Source organism: Watersipora subatra, chromosome 2 (genome assembly GCF_963576615.1).
Source record: "Watersipora subatra chromosome 2, tzWatSuba1.1, whole genome shotgun sequence".
Taxonomy (NCBI): Eukaryota; Metazoa; Bryozoa; class Gymnolaemata; order Cheilostomatida; family Watersiporidae; genus Watersipora; species Watersipora subatra.
Window position 1 is genome coordinate 3,403,479 of NC_088709.1, and position 20,358 is coordinate 3,423,836.

The window sequence follows — 20,358 nt, forward strand, 5'->3', positions numbered from 1 at the left end:
TACATCAACTACCACTCCGGTGACTACGCCAACTACAACCTCTACTACAACTTCAACCACAACTAGTGAGTAGCATTTGTGTCTAATAGTTGCTCGGGCAGCCACCGCAGCAAAACTATGAGCGGTGATATTACAAGCTGCTGTATTTACCTTTCAGTGGACTTACTTTGTTTTATAACTGTTTTTATCTCTTTACTCATTCCACACTTGCACTTTAGTGTAAATGATATTTAAAAATGAAATAAATTTGTGCAGCATACTGCGAGCATCACTAATGTATATTTTAATCACACCGTTTGTTTAGCACTTACTTATTCAGATTAATCTCTGTTTTCAGCAACACCATCACCTTCTCCAATAGTTTTAAACCACCTGCCAGAGCTTGTCATGTCAGCGGGGATTTACAGTGAGTACAAGATTCCAGAAGGCACTTTTTATGATTATCAAGATGGAGCCACTCGCCAGCTTACTCTCACACTGTTGGATCAGTTTAAACAGGTCATTATTTTAAATACATAAACTAGCAGATCTCTCTTCGCATCCCCTCTGTACAGAGTAGGATGTCCTCTTGCTATATGTAAGTTTGTGAGTGGCTATGTAGCCTGATTTAGGATTTGCATCTTTTTGTAAACACAAAGTTGCTACCCTCATTTATTTATTGGATTTCTCTCACCGTTTTCAAACATTTTTAAGCTCTTCACTTGAATCTATCCATCTTCATATGTCTCCAGACTCTGATGATTTTTTACTCCATTTTACTCTCTCCTTTGCACAGTACTTCCAGGTGTTGGGGGTCGAAGAAGCAACATTTGAAATAATTTGTAAGGTTACGGTATCTTCGGAATGCTTTCTTTGACCTCCTGGCCTTCGTTTGTTATATCTTAGTTCTCCTCTTAGAGCTCCTTTGGAAGTCTGTAATCTTTCATTTGGCTAATGAAATTAAGATCCTTTCCTAAATATGTGTGTGGATCTACATCCACCAACTAACAAAATTAAATCCTAAAACATTATTGTTCTATTTTTACTACACTAAATGCAAAAATACTATTTGTCAATCAATTCTGTGAAGTTTCCACAACTTTTGCCATATCGTGGGCTCAGAAGTGTTTGAAGTGTTAGCAGGGACTTTAATTGAAATAGATTTTATGTTCTTTTCATGTATTTCGATGTAGCAGCATTTTAGAGACCCCAGACTTTTTCCATGCTAGTCTTGGGGTGGGTAGTCATCGAACCTCAACAAAATCAGTGAGTAGTTGTCTAGGTGGATTCTGTGCTAAGTTATGTGATAGAGTACAACCATAGCTTGTTTATGTAGCAGGAGGGGAGGAGACTGCATTCCCCAACAATACTTCGTAGCCTCTGGTACTCTAGTTTCTGACTTTGTAGTCATTATGGGAAGAGTGGCCAGGAGTTATTTTAACGCACAGTTTAGTCTCTGTTTGTGCTTTTTTGTATTTCATAGCTCACACCTAGTTGAATAATCGTTTACATATTAGGGGAAACCTCTGTGTTTCTTTTTTTTTACAATGGTTGCATGGTATCTAAAGTTCCTTGTAAATGTGAAAGCAAAATAATGTGCTACATTTAGTAAATTCATGTGTTTTAGCCTGTGTTATCATCAAATTGGCTGCAATTTAACCAGAAAACACAGACGGTATATGGAATAGCTACATATCCTTACTACAATGGAGCAACCAACCAAACATACGCCATAAGAGCTAAAGATACAGAAGGGCTGTATGCCGACGCGTCCCTTAATGTGGCAGTAGAGTTTGAGAGTTTTCTTGCGGTCTCCCACCGGTTTACGATGAGAATACTAACTGACCTTAACCTTTTCACAAGACAGCTGGATCACCTTGTCTGGTTTGTTGGCAATGTCACCTCATACTATCATAGCCCTATGTCGTCCATTACGCTATTGAATGTCACCGGACCAAGGTTGACTATCATATTTACGAACAACACTATCGTATCTCCCTATACGTGTCCGTATGACGATATATATAGCTTGTTTCAGTCGATGACTAGTGTGGAGCCAACGCTGGTTGAGTCACTGACTCAGTATTTTATAACAGCTCTAGAATTGGAGCTGGTCGGAATCTGTGAGGGATTCACTACTACTTCTTCTACTGTCCCAACGTCCTCTTCCTCCCTTACTAGTTTCACTGTAACTCAAAACATCACCTCTCCAACAATAGCAGCAACTCGCCCGGAGGGATCAACGGAACCTCTCGGAAGAGGTCGGGTTGCAGCAATTGTCATTCCTATTATCGTATTGCTCCTTCTTCTGTTAGTCATACTGGTTGTGATTATGGTGATCAGAAGGAGGAAGAGGTTTCAAGGCAGATCCAAGTTGGACAGGAGTGACCCGTTTACTCTGAGAACACCAGTCATGATTGAAGACGAAGATGAAGAGGCAGCAGAGGTGCCATACAATGAGCTTTATGCAGCTGAAGGAGTTTATATCAATGATTCCTTCTATCCAGAAGCTAGCCCTGACTTGAACAGAGCTCCGCCCCCTCGTTATGTAATACCTCCTCCATTTCCGGCTGATAAGACAAAGTCAATCGGAGTTATCTAGCCTTGCTGTATATAATAATACCATCGTGGTCAGAACCGTCCAAGCATATTGTGTTTTAATACTCATATTACTATGTCCTAGATTTTGCAATATTTCTGCTTTCTGCACTATCATATATGATAGAGTCTTGTCTATTGACTAACTTTTTCCCTATCTCTTACGATTGATTATTTTCTCAAATATTCTTATCCCCTTTTATACTTTTGTTTGCATCGTCCATTTCCTTTGAAATGTTTCTACTGTTGTTTTTACAAAATGAGATTTTGAATAATGTTTGTGAATAGCAGTTTATTGATACTATATCGGTATGCAACCAACAAGAATATGCCTAGCAACTCATATACATGTAGCTCGTTGAATTATTTTGGTCATTATGCTGAGTCAGTTTTGTTGTCAATCTCACCGCTAGTCGCATCAAAATACTCCTCTTGTTCCTGAACACTCTGTTCTACGGAATTATTTTGAGAGGTTTTTGCTGACTCTTCATTGTCAGCGAGTATCTGCATGGAGTCATAGAACTCTTCCTCTATTTGTTCCGAACTGCTGCTCGCGGGACTCGTCTGCTCTGGTGTTTTGAAGATGGCCGAGTTCTCAATGCTGTCTGTAAGCTCAGTTGAACTTTGACCCGCATTTGCAGGTTTATCTAGAGGTATCGTTCCCTCTACATCGCCTAATTTGTTGGTGTGCTTTGAAGAGTCTTCAGCCAATAGCTTGTCCTCCTCAGCTAGTTCTTCTATAACTAAACCAATCGGATTCTCCCATTCCTCACCCTTGTCGACTATCTCGTCTAGTTTGACAATATTTTCCGCTCCATTTACCGACATTTCAGTCATGTCTTCCGTCAGTCTAGTCACAAGTATCCCAGGGGTTGTTACCTCTTGCTCTGTCTGAGATTCATCAGCGACATCTTTGCCATCTGACAAACCTAATTCCTTCCATCGGCTCTCCCTGTCTGAAGTTCGCCTGTTCAGATCTAAAGCATAGAAATGGTGCATTTCTGCTAAATGGTTTTAATAGAGTTGTTCAATAGGCTGACACTGGATCATTATGCACCATTTATCATCGCTATGTTCTTTTCGTCTTCTTAGTTTTTAATTTGGAAGTTCTTAATTTTGCTTCAGTTAGTTTGTGATGCTGAAGTGAGCTAATAATAAGTTTTAATCTGTTTAATAGTAATCAATTAATCTTTCTTTTTTTCTGTATGGCGTACGATATATAATGAGAAATTACTGCAAATTTTCACAAGTTAAAGATCACTAGTGGCTAAAATGTTAGATCATAAACTATGGTTCAGGAGCTGCTTTTTACTGACAGATATTTGGTACAACTCTGTACGCATACAAACCCTTTACCTATGTTTACTTCACCATCATCTGTAGCTTTACTAGTTCCGAGATCAGTCGCCTTAGTGAGTGTTTTATGGCCCTCGAGTGAATCGGCTTCTCGGGCATCGACCGTATCGATGGAGGGCGACAATTCCATCTCAGTTCAGTGCATGAACATGACACGAGAGACGAAACAAAACTGTCACAACAGAATGCAGTTTACACACATGACTGATTCTAACCAGACAAGAATTGTTGCAAATTCACAAGCTATCCTTGCTATCCTTGCTATGACTGCTATGTTAAAAATGATGAGGTCACAACCATGTCAGCTGCCAGGTTCTACCACACATTAAGTACTTCACTCCTCACTAACAAATAATTAGATATTGATTATTGATCATTAACTATCCAAAATTTGTGGCAGTCTAAAACTATTGAAGAGTTAGTAACAGCGAACATACATTAATTGAAGCTAAACAAAATTCTAATCACTTTGTACAAGGAATAAAATCTTCACACTTGAATTTATGTAAAAACCAACTGAATTTATCTTTTGGGCTCTACCTTTTTTGCGATGAACAGTTGAAACACTTATGACCACTTGCAGCACTGATTGTGCAACGCATCACTTTATACAGTTTAATATCACTTTGATGGTCTTGCCTCTGCACCTGATTGCGGACTGATCTTCTTTATCATTTTTAAAGAGCAATTTGAGTTCAGATGCTTTTCTTGTCAGTACCAGGGGCCTTTCTTCATAAAGCAAAACCCAACCTGTGGCTCATGGGCACCTTAAACCACTAAGCCAAGGTCGTTCCCACATACATGCCTCCTACATAATGAAGTGAGCTGTTGATGTTACTAGTATAATTACTATTGGGAGATTGCACTTAGTTTTCTAATGTTAAAATGATATTGATAATCACACACAAAAAATTGAACTGATGCAAAACTTTTCCCGGAGTCATACAATTGTATTCAATGCTGTAATCAATACAACTAATACATGAGTAATATAGGACTTGTATTGATAGACTGCTGCAGATCACAGACTTAAATTTCTAGCGTTGCATGTTTGAAGAATTGTTGGAAAGACAATACACCTGTAAGTATTTTAGAAATAAGGCTATCTTAAGCAAAGTTATTCACATAGCTTAGGCCACAGAAAAGAGTGTGGCAATAATGATTGTCTGGAACTTTAAATTCTAGTTTGTCAAGTAGATATTGCAGTGGACATTTACCTGTAACAATAAGATGAATACTGCGTGTGCCAGAGGATTATAAATTGCTTCACAGGATGATGATTGGTTATAAATTAAATTGCTTCACAATAGATGATTGATTGGTAATTGCAATGCTTTAAAAATATTGTATTAGAAGTTGTCTAATCTTACTTCTGATAGATGAGAAGTTATCTATTGCTTTTTCATGTATATTTTTATGTAAGAAAGTATTCAATTATTGGATAAAGCTTTCACGTGTTGTATGTCGGAAGCTGGAATTGAGGTGAAATAAGTAAAGGGAACAGGGGGGCAGTGTGAATCAACTTCAAAGAGATATCTGTACATTTTACTGATATCAGCATGTACCACCAGAAATCACCACGTGTAAGTAGTTTTATGTATTACTGTGGTTTGTTTGTTGATATAATTATTGTTCTTTTTGCAATATGGATCACATGTAAAGAATCAGGACTTCGTGCAAAGATTGACCAGTTTTTAAACCTATTTATAGATACAGCCTCTGTAATCAAATCTACATATACCAAAATAAATATACACTGAATATTTTCTGGCAGTGTTGCTGAAGTTAGTGTCTGGGCATCAATTGCAATCTTGAATTACTGAAATTAACATTGTACTGCCGTGCAGAAATGCAACTATCTGAAGCATTTTCTCTCCCACAAACTGACAACCGTGTTTATGTATTGTAAAATTCTATATAAAAAAATTATGTATAGAATTATAAATGAAGAAATTACTAAAAAGAAGAATAAAAGTTTTATCAATTAATAAATAGAATATAGAACTAGCGCTATTTCCTTCGCTCGTAACATGGCAATAAAAGTAGAGCAACATCTAGAGTCAGTAGTGAATACGAGCAGAGGTCCTAGTTATTTGTACTGATCATTAGAGACAACAAAGGCTTCTACTAGCATTGCGTATTCTAATACATGTAATTTGTGCATAGCTTGTTTGGCTCAAAGCTAAAACATAGGTAAAGCCATAAAAGAAAAACAGATAACACAATGCATAATTTGGATTTGGTCACTGATTGAGATGAAGCATGGGGATACAGTGCTCTCAATGGTGTTTGATTAAAAATGCAACTAATATGTCTGAGATTTAATTCAATGTTTTCAATGAGTTTTTAAAGAGAAAAAAATTTGTCACATTATCAGTCTAAATAGCGTCGATATCTCATACCATTGATCTAATTATGTAAAAATTTGTAAGTAATATCACATTTATGTCTAATCTTCTGAAATCTTTAATGCATCTTTGGAGAGAGTTTATTTTCTCAGGCTGCTTAGAGCTCTCAGAGGGTTTAAAAGTTTGGATCTGATTGCAGCCGTTCCTCGTTCTGCCACCCTGCTGCCGACGTTGTCTAATGAGAGTTCCTTCGGATTCTCTTGCAGTGTAGCTTTGATGAAACCTAAAATACAAACTGAATAGTTGGAGTTACGTTATATAAAAAGTATATTCTATACAGTTTCTCTTTACAGTTGTACAGATATTGGCTTGTATTTACCAGTAGTACTGCTCACACCCAAAGAATTCATTCATTTTCGGTTCCTTAAGATTGAAGGCGTGTGCTCAACTTAACGTAAAATTGCCGTAATTATGAACTAGCACTATTTCCAAGGAAAAAAAGGATTAAAAGAGAAAAGTTGTCGATACAAACCAATAATACCACAGTTACTGAACAGTCATTAAATAAAAAAGTCAAGTGTAGTTTTTTTTCATTTTAAAGGACCAAATGAGTGAGTTTAAAAAGATCTTGGAATGCGTTAGGCGAATAAAACGTATTACACTGTATACATAATGTAAAATCCCTATAACGTGGAATCCATATAACATAAACTTGCTCGAAACGGATTATTCACGTTGTAGGAGCATCCACTGTAGTTTCACTTATGCCAGAAATTTCATCTCTTGTACTGTAGATTATTATAAATTTAAAGTTATCATACCTTTCTCTATGGCTTCTTCGGCTGCCAGCTTCTCTCCGGTTACATTGTTGACATATTCACCACTGTCCTTGTCAATAATGCCCTTCACTACTGCCTCATGGAAGGGCAACTTCTCTCTGAGCCGCTGGTCAACGACTGCGTGCACAGAGTATGTCTTCAGCACTTCCTCTTGTACCACGCCTGAATAATTCAGTGAATATGTTATAGCAACATGACAACTGGCAGGAATGGTCATCATACGTGTCCCGAATAGCATAGTAATTTAGGGTACGTGTTTGCCCAATACAATAAGAGGAATGTGTTCAGAGGTTCCAGTACTGCCTCCCATATTTCGATAGAATACTTGTGCGTTTAACAGTACCTGCTCATAACTACAGCCATACCCGAAGTGTAAAGATCCAATAAAAGTGATGCATGCTAAACGAATGCAAAATATATATAAAGATATAAAGACATATATCTTTATATTTCTGCAAAAATATATGTAAAGATATCTTTATCTATATATATATATGTGGATATGAATATAAACATTTTATATGTATATCTCTTTATATATACAGATATAACGAGAGCACAACTGCTGCTTCATAATACTCAGAGAGTGGACACAACAATCAGAGCTGGTAGTTTTTAATCACTTGGCAGTTACTACTAAAATGTGGTCACCAGATTATTCCCGTGTGTATTTGTGGATGTAATAACAGAGCAGCACTGTATAGACGTCACACTAAAGTTGTATGTAACAACAGAGTAGCACTGTATAGACGTCACACTAAAGTGATATGTACCAACAGAGTAGCACTGTATAGACGTTACACTAAAGTGATATGTAACCAAAGAGCAGCACTGTATAGACGTCACACTAAAGTGATATGTAACAACAGAGCAGCAATGTATAAACGTCACACTAAAGTGATATGTAACAACAGAGCAGTACTGTATAGATGTCACACTAAAGTGATATGTAACCACAGAGCAGCACCGTATAGACGTCACACTAAAGTGATATGTAACCACAGAGCAGCACCGTATAGACGTCACACTAAAGTGATATGTAACAACAGAGCAGCACTGTATAAATGTCACACTAAAGTGATATGTAACAACAGAGTAGCACTGTATAGACGTCACATTAAAGTGATATGTAACAGCAGAGTAGCACTGTATAGACGTCACACTAAAGTGATGTGATGAGAAAAGCTCGTACAATCTGCAGCACAACCTGTGCCCTTATCGGCCTGTGAGCTTCCTCTGCACTGATGAAAGGGAACATTATAAATCTATGCAGTTTTAAATTTCAAACCATGAACAATATTGACAACCTTTGTATGGTCTTAACAGCATATTAAAGCAAGTTCTCCTAAAACATGCAAAGGTGCGACACAAGAATTTTTACATCAAACAGTAATAACTTCTTCAAATTTTGATTTTTTTCCGAATCAAATAACGATTTGCCTCACTCAGACTGCCCTTTTTAAGATGGTAAGTGAAAAAACCACCAATCATGTATTGTATTCCTGCCTATTGAATACTTTAAATAAACTTATATAGCGGAAACTTGAAAAAAATGGACTGCTTTCTTGTTTCTAGTGCAGCTATGAATGAAAATTTGCATCCAGTATTTATGCATTTTTAAAAAAAAATTTGAGGTTGAATAATAATGAAACAGCAATATAACACTGTTCATAATCGACTAAATTTCTCACTTATGCATACTCAAAAAAATAAGCTCAAAAGCGATTGTGTATCCTGTAAACATTATTTAAATGGCAGATATTAGGCTATTCTAAACAAGATCCAACTAAAACTTCAGACAAAATAGAATAAAGCGGTGAAAATGTGTTGACCATAGAATATGTATTCAGTTAGCAGAATGAATAATCAGTTAGTCAGGTATAACGACAATCATTCATATAAGTTATATATATATATGTTACAATGTATATGTTATATATATATATATATATATGTTACAATATATATGTTATATATGTATATATGTTACAATATGTATGTTATATATATTGTGTTTTTGCTCATGGGTCAGCATGATTGATGTGTGAACAAACAACTGATTGATGAAATAGCATTACCTATTCTGTGGCCATATTCACAAAATGTTTAGGCTGTCGATGCCACATTCCTTAATGGAAAATTTTTAACAAAATATTTTTACTCTCGTGTCCTGTATGATCACAAATTACACTGGCATTGATGTCTGATACTAAATATTCACTTTCTAACAATAGGACAGTCATGTTCAAGCATTAGGAATTGCTGTGTGTGCAACTGCAATAGCGATAACAGACACACCAGAAAGAAAACGGATGTTACCAACAGCGTGCAGTCTTTACTGTGACCAAGATTATGAGATGGACAAGCTAAGATAGCTTACCTAAATCCATACAAGGTTGGTTGGCTCACTAGTTGTCTGTGATGTAACCAATACAGATGAGAAACACACCAAAATATTACCAGTTGAGACTGGTTCACACTATATCGCCGTATGTCGACGTTTTCCTTACGGCGTTCATCATCCATTATGTGAACAGGGGGCAGTAGCATCGATGAAGCAACACGGATATGTAGGGAATGTTTGCAGCTGTCAAACTTTCTCGACGCGGTTTACTGACGGATAACTTCCCAACATTTGGGAAGTTATCCGTCAGTAAAGATAGTAATTCACGGTGGCGGATAGCGTGATTTTTTCATTTCTGTTAATGATTGTTGCAGTGGGTCTAGTATTTGATTTGAGTCCGTGAAAACAAGGAAACTTTTTCGTGAAAAATTAAAAAGAAAAATGAGACCACTACGTCACGGAGTATTTGCTGATACAAACACGATTGGGTTTGTGATAGTGTGAACATTGTTATCATCGACAATCACCAAAGTGAACGCCGAGATATGGTGATATAGTGTGAACCAGCCTTCAAGCATTTCAAAGCTCAAATTTCATTACACGAAGGCATGCGGTTGAGCTTTAATAAATGTAACTTGTTGATTTATGTCCTTTGAATAACGTGACAGTATTCACTGCAAATACATTTTTATAGGATGTTAGGAAGATCATCTGGTCTTAAAATGCTACTGTGCCTCAGGATGCACTAGTCATGTTACTAACATGGTCGATGGCCAACTCTACATCTCGCTAAAAAATCCTGCTAGTCAGATTTAATATTGAGTTTTCCTCAAACCTTCAAAAAATCCTAAAAGGAATTTGCAGTATTGGTTTAGTGTAAAAAACCTGTTGATTGTACGCATGCATGACTGACTTGTGTGATATATGACTATAATATGTATTATATATATAATATCTTCAAATTTAAATCCAAACTGGCATTGCATGTGCTCTAACATGATGCTAGTTGAAATAGATGCAGATTTTTTTTTCTAAATATTCAAATAACGGAAGATGTTGTTAAACCCCCCCCAAATAGTTAACTCGCCATTCTTCAGCTCACCTGTAGAACTTGAATCATATTCTATTCGAACCAGCTTCAAGTCAACAGCATCTCCAATTAGCATCTTAGCCTTAGACCTCAAGTCTGTATAGGTACCATTCACTGCATCTAATATATTCAAAGCTACAGCCTGGTTCACAGACAGCACTTCACCTGTCATGGTATTGGTAGCACCTGCGCAAGACAAAACAAGTTATTATGTAATGAGATCAACACTTACAGCCTTACAACTACCGCTGCTAGCAATTACATGATAGTCAGAGACTGTCACAGGGAATATGTAACCTGAGACAGTGTCTGGTTTCCAACAGTTTTTATTTGCTGTGTTAATGCAGCCTTTTATGAAGAATTTTTACTTTCAGCTTGCAAGATAAGGTTCAATGTGCCAAGTGAATATTTTTATACAATGTTTGCACACGAAGCCAAAAGTGGGACTTGTATATAATATATAACAACACCTTTAACTATATAGGTGATACTAATATATGTACCTTTAATAGTGTAGGGAGTACTAATATATGTACACCTTTAACTGTGTAGGTAGTACTAATATATGTACCGTTAACAGTGTAGGTAATATTAATATATATACCTTTAACTGTGTAGGTAGTACTAATATATGTACCTTTAACTGTGTAGGTAGTAGTAGTAATATATGTACCTTTAACTGTGTAGGGAGTACTAATATATATACTTTTAACTATATAGGTGGTACTAATATATGTACCTTTAATAGTGTAGGTAGTACAGTACTAATATATGTACACCTTTAACTGTGTAGGTAGTATTAACATATATATACCTTTAACTGTGTAGGTAGTACTAATATATGTACCTTTAACTGTGTAGGGAGTACTAATATATATACCTTTAACAGTGTAGGTAGTACTAATATATATATATATATATATATATATATCTTCAACTGTGTAGGTAGTACTAATATATGTACCATTAACAGTGTAGGTAGTACTAATATACATACCTTTAACTGTGTAGGTAGTACTAATATATATACCTTTAACTGTGTAGGTAGTAGTAATATATGTACCTTTAACTGTGTAGGGAGTACTAATATATATACCTTTAACAGTGTAGGTAGCACTAATATATATATATATCTTTAACTGTGTAGGTAGTACTAATATATATACCTTTAACTGTGTAGGTAGTACTAATATATATACCTTTAACTGTGTAGGTAGTACTAATATATGTACCTTTAACAGTGTAGGGTTTGGTATCTCTTGTAGTGCGTATTGTGATGATACCCATCGACTTGACTTTTTCTTCTGACTTGGACACGGTTGCCCGTCCCATCTACAGTATAACAGAACTGGCAGCACATGTAAGAGTGTGTGAAGACTCCAACCTTTTTATAATACGTATACTATTTATAAAGCTGTGATAACCATCCAGTACTGAGGCCATGCAAATGGCTATCAACATAATTATGCAGACATAAATTGTAAATAATAAAGCTGACGACACTTGGAAGGAGGGATGCCTAGTATGAAAGGAATCTAGTACGGAAAAGGGAATATTGATTAGGATTGATTGGTATCTTAAGTGCTCAGAGGACTTTTCAATCCATGGAATTGACAGCTAGCCAAATATATGAGAGCAAAGCAAATTTTAAGCCTATGTTCTGATCGACAGAATGGCCATTATGACAATATAGATAAAGAATAAAATTTGATGTAAATACATCCAACATGCAGGCTGATACCACAGTTATGCACTAGTCGTACTAACGTCTCTCTACAAATGGAAAAAGACACCAGTGATATATGGCGAACTTGAAACAAACATCAAATTTGCTACAAGTATGACAACATTAAAACTCACAAAGCAAGTCAAGGTATAAGCCCTTCTCAAGAGGTTATTGTGGGCAGCACTAAAGTTTGTATATTTAATTGCAACCATCCATCACATATATGAATAGCGAGATAGGTACCTTAACCCAGCCAAAATTCATTGCGTCTATCATTGACACACGCTGCCGCGTAATGCTGTTGTAGTACAAGCCCTGAGAAAGGTTGAGAATTCCTGCATCAACCGCTGCTTGCATAGACATCACATCTTCTTGTTGCTCTCCAGGGTTTCTAACAACTCCCACTATCATCATGGTCACCGTCTCCTCCACCTGTAATACTTGTCATGGCTAGCTGGAAATGCTAACAGAAAAAATGGAGCACGGAGGAGCTACCCTAATATAGTTGTATCCTACAAGTATTAATATTCATCTTGTAGCTAGATACAATTATAAACATACGCATGAAAGCTTATGACAGGAAAATTGGTCTAGAAATGATATCGAAAGGAAGATTTTGATAATGAAAGGAACATCATGAGCAGTGATGTCTCCAAGGGCTTTGGATAGCTGCAAGGTGATAATAGTCTCAAACTAGCGTGAGGCTGAATAAATAGTAGGAAATTGACAGCTAACTAACTTCCTGTATGCACTGACCGACTACACAGCAGTAACTTTCACTAAAGTAACTAAGTACCTCCGTCTCTATAACCTCCTCAGTTTCAGTCCTCTGCGTTCTCGAGTAACCCGCGCTGCTACCACTGCTAGAGAGTTCATCATCTTCGGTGTCCATAGGTGCGGCGGCTACGGCAGATAAAGTCTCTGCAGTAACCTCTTCCTCTACAGCTGTTGCTGTATAATGAATAACAGCTACATGTATTCTACGTTGGCTAGTGAGTTATATTCTTGCCATGTACATGTATAGTGAAATCAACAGTTAGTGAATCTGTGTATGAGTGCAATATTAAAGATCAGCCAAAACTGATACCATTATAGCTCAGCCACCTGTTTGACTGGCAGGCGCTGACATCACATTGCCAGAGGGAATCGAGCTATGCATGGAAGACCTGTCGGTCTCAGCTGGTGCCACCTCCCCACCGGCTCTATCCTCTATGGTGATCACTCTTGAATCAACACCATATGCCTATATCATATAAAGGATTGATTATTGACAGTTTCAGATTAAAAATGAACAATCAATTGTGGCATCTATTTAACAGTAACCATACTGAGCAATAGCCAGAGAAGTATATCATTGTACCACATAGGGCAGTATTTTAATAGACAAAAAACACTGGTACTAATCAATTTTTTATCCCGCAATCGTTGTTTCCTTACAGGATCAAGTCACACAGTAAACCTCAGAAGGATGAGAAGACTAGTAGGAGAGCATTAGCATGCACAAGAAATAAAGAGAGGGCACAGAACTTTCCTAGACGCACTTTCACTTCTCTCTCAAAAACAATCCTGCTGAGAGGTGGCATTGAGTGTAGAGTATCAAATATAATTGCTCACAATATTATCAGCTTCATCGCGAATACACTCTGCATGTTTCTTCTTCCGCGCCAAAGCAGCCAATGAAACATCCGCTCCTTTAGAAAAGCCAGGCTTATCAGCGGACTGCTCCTGTTCACTGACGGATACTACAAACCAGTCGAAATAAAGCTAATAACTCCACAGGAAGATACCCATAGTTCTAGAAACAGTTCAAACATGAGCAGCTTCGGTTATTTGGCTTCTTACTACTATTCAACTTACAAAACTTGGAGACATCTGGGCTAACATCACCCGTTTTTTCAATCCATGAACCCGAAGTTGAGGATACAACTGGTGCTGCTGCATGGGATCTGTGCTGAGTGGATGTCATGGACGCTCTAGTTGTTTCGACATCAAGCTTGGAAGCTCGTTGGCCTGATGGTCCAGACACGGATTTGGCCTGTGGTGATTCATTCAACACGCTTCCAACCACTTGCTGAGAAACAACCTCAACAGGTGCTCGAGTTGAGCTATCTTTTCCTCGAATGAACTTGCTCAGTTGTGGCTGTTCGCGAGACATAACTGGTTTGGGTGTAATGATAGCAGACGGATTTTTCCGGCCACCCTTCTCGCTAGAGGGCAGCTTTCTGGAAGCCTCTGTTCATCAGATAAAAAATAAATTAGATTACAGCAAAAACATCAATCTTATTAAAAGAAATGTTGGCAAACTTGTCAGTTTTTACATCCATGCAAGCAAAAGCAACTCTGTTATAGATTGTAGACATGCAGATTTAAGCACAACACAAAACGGCTAATTTAACAGCATGCTTCCATAAAGAGATATTTAAACTGGATGAGAGGATTGCAACAAAACCACTATCGAATTAAGCGTACTTACAATATGCCATGACTCTAGTTAAGCGACACCAACAGATGCACATCATGTGTCATCATGAACCCACTCAGTCTACAAGCCGAACTCCTCAGCTGTGTAGCGAGTTCGCTTACCAGGCCATTAATGGAAAGGCCACATCACTCTTGCCACGCATTGGATGAGACACGTTTTGTGGAACAGAAGCAGGATGTGCAAGGCACCAATGGCTCTCTCAATATTAGGAAATAGGAAATGAGAGTCACTAGAAGAAGCGTGCAGATCAGATTTAGAAAGCTGCTTGGCTATATTAGTAACAATAGCTAAAGCCATGACATGCCAGGGTAATCGGTACACACAAACTTAGCATGATTGGCAAGAACCCTTGAAATTTTCTTTTTGACAGTCACAGATGAGCTGTCTGACTGTATCAGAGCTACCTAATTTCATGTTCAGTGTGACTCAATCCAGCCAAACATGCCAAGTCTTATGTAAGAGAGGAAATTGCAAATTACAACATACTAAATATAATCATTTTTCACTATCCCCTGCCTATGCTAAGGAATTATTAGCAAGATATTTGGATGTGATATACATCAACTTTATTGGCAGCACAATCGTAACAATGTATTATAGTAGTTCAGAAAGAGCTGTAAAATCGGCAGAGTACAGTGAGAAATAAATCACACAAAGACAACTAGCCAGCACTAAGAAGCTCAGTAATGCAAGCCTCAGTGCAATCCATCAGTAACAGTTGTTTAGTACAAACTGGCCAGACCATAAGCAGTTGCCACGTTTCTCTCTACAATAATACATCACGCGATCAGCCGCTTGATAAAGTTTTTACTTCTTGCCTTTCTTGGTAGCCGGAGCTTTTTTGACCTTTGCTGCAGGTTTCGCTCGCTGTGTCTTACGCCTGGGATCTTCTGGAACTGGCAACTGTAAACAATCAACAATACCATCAATAAATAAAATGGCCAGGGGAAATAAGGACTACAACAGAATTAGCTCAACAAACACCATCAACACAAAGTTGAAAGAAGCTCAGCATTAACAACTGTATCACTCTAAGAAGGTATTGCCTATAACAACTGCTTTACTTCGGCTGCAAAGTAAATATATAAGACAAGGTTTGGTGTGCACAAGTAGACAACCATGCAATAGTGATGCTTTCTGCCTAACACAGCACATGAATCATGTAAGCATAAATGAGTGTCAAAAAGCACAGCAATTACCTCTTTTAAGTTGCAGTAAGCACATTTTTGAAACAGAAAAGACTAGACTATATTTTAATTTGTGTAACTTTTTTGATTTCACCTCACTGTAGATAAAAAAAAAACAATACCATCAAGCTTTAGTTGATGTTGCGACAATCACAATGGATTATCACAAATACTTTTACATAAGAATGCTTCGCATTCTGTTTAATTCGTCCAAGAGCTCAAAACAGTCGACGATTCAAGTAAATTACATTCTGTATTAGAGCAATTTCTGAAACTGAAAATTCTATACCAATTTGTATAAACTAACATAAGTAACAATCAGTAAAGAATTCTTTTTCAGTTACTCCAACTACATTTTTGAAAGTAATGAAGGTGCAAACATTTGAGTCATTGTTAACAAACACATCACGGTAAAAGCTAAATACGCCGGCGCTAATGTGTCTAAAACTCTGCAATAATGCGTTGTGATTGTCAACAAATTAAATTAAGCCATAAATTCTAGCAAAATCCTTACCCCTCGTCTTTTGGCAATTGTAGCTTGTCGTTTATAAGAGCCTAATCTGCTCTGCAATATGGTATTTCTGCGAGTAACGTCAGAGTATGGGTTTAGTCTTGTCATAATAGCCTGGTTCTTAAGAGGATTTTTCTTCAGTACAGCATGGGCACCTGATTTCTTTGGCTGCCTAATAGCACTCTGAATTTCATCGGACTTCAACAGTCGACCAAGGTCACTGTTCGACATGATTTGTTGTGGCAAGCTTCAAATAGATAATCGAGAAGCTTATAAATCACAGCAGCAACACTGGAGACCATCAGCAAACAATAATTTATATTAATCGGCATTCAAACTATGCTAACACTGCAACTATGTAAGCTCTACGTACTTGAAGTTTTTCTTCAGTTGACTTGGAGTGGTCCATGTACCATACAATGCATCAAGTTGTTCAAATGCAGACTTTGTCCAAATACAAAATCGACCAACATGGCCACCAGGAGCAAGGCGGAGCACATTGAGACGACTGACTGGTATGGTATTTACTCCAGGAATATTTCTGAACGCCTTCACAACTCCATTATCTTTGTGGTAAATAACCAATGGACCCAATCGTTGGGTGCGCCTTCTGTTCCTCATCTTTCCTCTTCCAGCACGAAGAGCTCGAGATTTACGAACCTAAAATAATATTCCCCATATAAAGTTGCGCCAATTGCTATTAGTTTAGAAACAGAATTTAAAACAAAAACGGTAATCAGAACGGTAATGTCATCTTTCTTCAGTAACACGGACCATGTGTCATCATGTGGGAACAAAGTGAAACTCATGAACAACTATATTAGTTTGCTAACCTTTTCAATATCTGCCATTGCACCACATAGTTTAAGCATTTTCACAGCTTCCCTTGTCTTTTTGAACTCTTCTACCTTGTCCCCAACCACAAATGGCATTTCTGGCAATTCTTCAATACGATGCCCCTTGGCCATAACAAGGGCAGGTACACCAGAGGCAGCGATGCAAGAAGTGATGGCATATCGCTTCTGGGTAGTGTTCACCTTTCGGTGCCACCTTCGCCATGTCTTTGTCGGGGCAAACATACGTCCTCCTCGGCACATGTTGCCAAAGGCTCCCTGACCAGATCGGTGAGTACCACCACCTCTGACACGAGGGATACGGGCAACAGCACGTCCAGTACCCCAAGACTCAGCACTAGTCTGATGACCTGCAAATTTGCATTAAAAGAATGTATACATATCAAAGTCGAAAAGTTATACATCTCGGTCAATCCTGTGCGAAGTCAGTCAGAAAAAAGTTGTCATCTATATTCAGAAACACAGACCAAAGAATGTCATCATGGACTACAAATACAGCATTTAAATAATTATGTAGTCTCACCTGCCCCTTTTGATACAGCATAGGGCTGACGGGTGTTCTTCCGGACATTAGTGTGGATTAATCTAACAATGTCTGGTCTCACGGGTGCTCGAAACACTGCCGGCAATTTAACATTAGTCCCATCTGGCTGAGCATTCTCTCCATATACAGATACCAACGGCCGCGCAGCCTTCAAGTACCATTAAAACTGTTACATTAAACTGTTACAGTATACTGTTAAAATCATTTAAATGACAATCAATTTGTTCTCGGTTTAACATGCAAATTAAAATCAAGAATGCTTCCATTGGCACTCAATGAGTACACCTAAAATTAATGCAAATATTCACAAATAGAATGCACCACTTTCAAGCCACAATAGTTACAACAGAGAATAAAAGGATTATAACGACAAATCGTGGCAAAACTCTAAAAATCTTACCATTTTCAATAAAAAAAACTAGAACCGCACAAACGCCCTAACCTTTTAAGATGGCTATTACACGAGAAAAAGGACGATCCCACAATTCCATGAGCGGATATGCGTTTTGAGAAAAGCATTTATTAATTAGAAAATTAGCCACTGATAGATAATTTTATTTTGATTTTATTAAAATAGCTAAATCAAAATTTTTATTTGGTAAATAAAAATATGCGCGCTATGTGTTTCTATTATAGAACTCATGCATATTCGAGACTAACAATATAAGCGTTTTGATTGAGCAAGTGCAGATAACTCGTTTGATAATAATCTGACGCATGCATTCAGTTTTATACACAGCGTTGAACTCCAGTTGCAATGAGCAGAAATAAATTAACTCAATTAATAATTATAAGTAAGCAATTGTCAAAATCGTTGAGATTCACATCCTTTAGTAAATAAATTGCTCTTATAACATATCAATAGATAATTCCATGAACTCAAACTAGCCCCTAGCAAATCTGACTTTTCTCTTTTTAAACTTGTGGTTTTCAAATCACATTCATTGCAGGTACTTAGATTTTAAACCTGTTCCGGTACTGTTAAACCTATTTTTTAATTTTAAATTGCAAGTTGCTAATATATAAACTAATAGTTAATTAAACTGCCTAAGTTACCACCTTGGATCTTGATTGTTAGCATTTTGATTTTTTTAGTTATCATCTTTATCATATCAGAAAGATCACCAAACTTTTGTTCAAAGTTTAGTATTGAACTGCCTCTTTGAGTTTTAGATTTTTAAGTCTATGTCATTCAATCTTTATACATATATATAAATCTCAGTATTTGTTGTTTGTTACTTGGTCATTTGTCATTCAGGTGTCCAGTTATAGCAATAGAATTTTAAGTATGAAAAATCCACTTCCCAGTGGGTTTGAACCCTGAATCTCCAAGTCTGCAAACAGACATTCTATCTACTGGGCCAAGCAGCTACATCGTTCTACAATGAAATAATGGTGGTCATACAAATTACATTCGCTAAAATACGCACCCTTGAATCACTTGTGAAAATAGTTACTACTACAAGCTTGAGCATCATGATTGTGTGAGAGACCATTATGCGTAACGTAAGGATTATAATGGTAACAATTTAGACTAGCTCGAGTTACTAGCTTAATTACTCAAATTCATCGAGTAATTATTTTATTACCCGCTGCATTCACCTAGTTTTATTATAATTTGATAGATATATTTTTTACCAAAAACATTTAAGACACGTCTGTATGCCACAAACAGGAACCATGAAACTCACAATTGAATAGACAGTCGACGCCACCATATATTACAAAAATATTTATTACTAGTGTTTGTTAGATCAGCAGAAAAGCCTTAAAAACCATTATTACTACACATGTGTAGTTTTAATCATTAGTGTTACTTGCTATATGTGTATCCCACAAGCTTATTAATCTCAACAAAATGTCAATGCGAGATTTTCTAGAAAATGTAAAGTAGATTTTACCAGCCCTTTATTGCTATATTGAATGATGGGCTGTAGTCTACTCTACTTACCGTAAATTGTTCTGTAAAACGAGATTCTACAGAACAACTGTTAATCTACGTAATGATACTTATACCAGTATTTAAAATAATTGAATCAGTAACATAGTTTTTAAAAGTATTTTCTACACAACATTTGCAATAAGAGCACCAATGTATCTTTCTGGCTGGCGCATGCATTAGACATGACTTTATTCAACTGCCCTAAACATGTAAGAGCTGGCCAAAGAGCTCGTTATGACAAATGGGAGTTATCTTCTATTATGTCTATCATAAGATAACTTCTAGAATAGGCATAACGAGCTCATATATTGGTAGGTTCGAAAGATTATATTTATAAAAAGGCAAAAGATTTCTATTTTATTTAATATTTATTATTTTACAGATTTAACAGTACAGCAACTCTTGTAGGCTGCTACTACTACTGATTACCCTAGTTATGGTAGGTTTACAGTGAGAGTACAAAAAAGTAATTTGTTATATTTTAGCGATATTTTTTACTCATTGAAATAAAAAGGTTATGGTTTTTTATAGCCAAGCGCTTCATTCTTATTTTAGTAG

General features: G+C 36.9%; 1 protein-coding gene across 1 annotated transcript; it reads right to left on the reverse strand.

Moving 5' to 3' along the window:
- Nucleotides 1-5,812: 5,812 nt before the first annotated feature.
- LOC137387261 (uncharacterized) lies at nucleotides 5,813-18,351 on the reverse strand. The gene is made up of 15 exons (XM_068073605.1): nucleotides 18,259-18,351; nucleotides 17,838-18,006; nucleotides 17,294-17,664; nucleotides 16,834-17,120; nucleotides 16,464-16,707; nucleotides 15,581-15,665; nucleotides 14,138-14,512; nucleotides 13,895-14,022; nucleotides 13,385-13,523; nucleotides 13,077-13,231; nucleotides 12,524-12,712; nucleotides 11,787-11,886; nucleotides 10,567-10,740; nucleotides 7,103-7,282; nucleotides 5,813-6,564 (listed from the first exon to the last, which is right to left on the reverse strand). Exons 1-15 carry the CDS (start codon nucleotides 18,259-18,261, stop codon nucleotides 6,422-6,424), a joined length of 2,742 nt encoding a protein of 913 aa, XP_067929706.1. The 5' UTR covers nucleotides 18,262-18,351; the 3' UTR covers nucleotides 5,813-6,421.
- Nucleotides 18,352-20,358: the final 2,007 nt, after the last annotated feature.

What these genes read in the sequence shown, in the direction of transcription:
- LOC137387261 (XM_068073605.1), bottom strand. An exon ending in AGCTCCGGCTACCAAGAAAG is followed by an intron (nt 14,513 to 15,580) that starts GCAAGAAGTAAA and finishes TCTGATGAACAG; the next exon opens with AGGCTTCCAGAAAGCTGCCC. An exon ending in GCGATGAAGCTGATAATATT is followed by an intron (nt 13,524 to 13,894) that starts GTGAGCAATTAT and finishes TATATGATATAG; the next exon opens with GCATATGGTGTTGATTCAAG.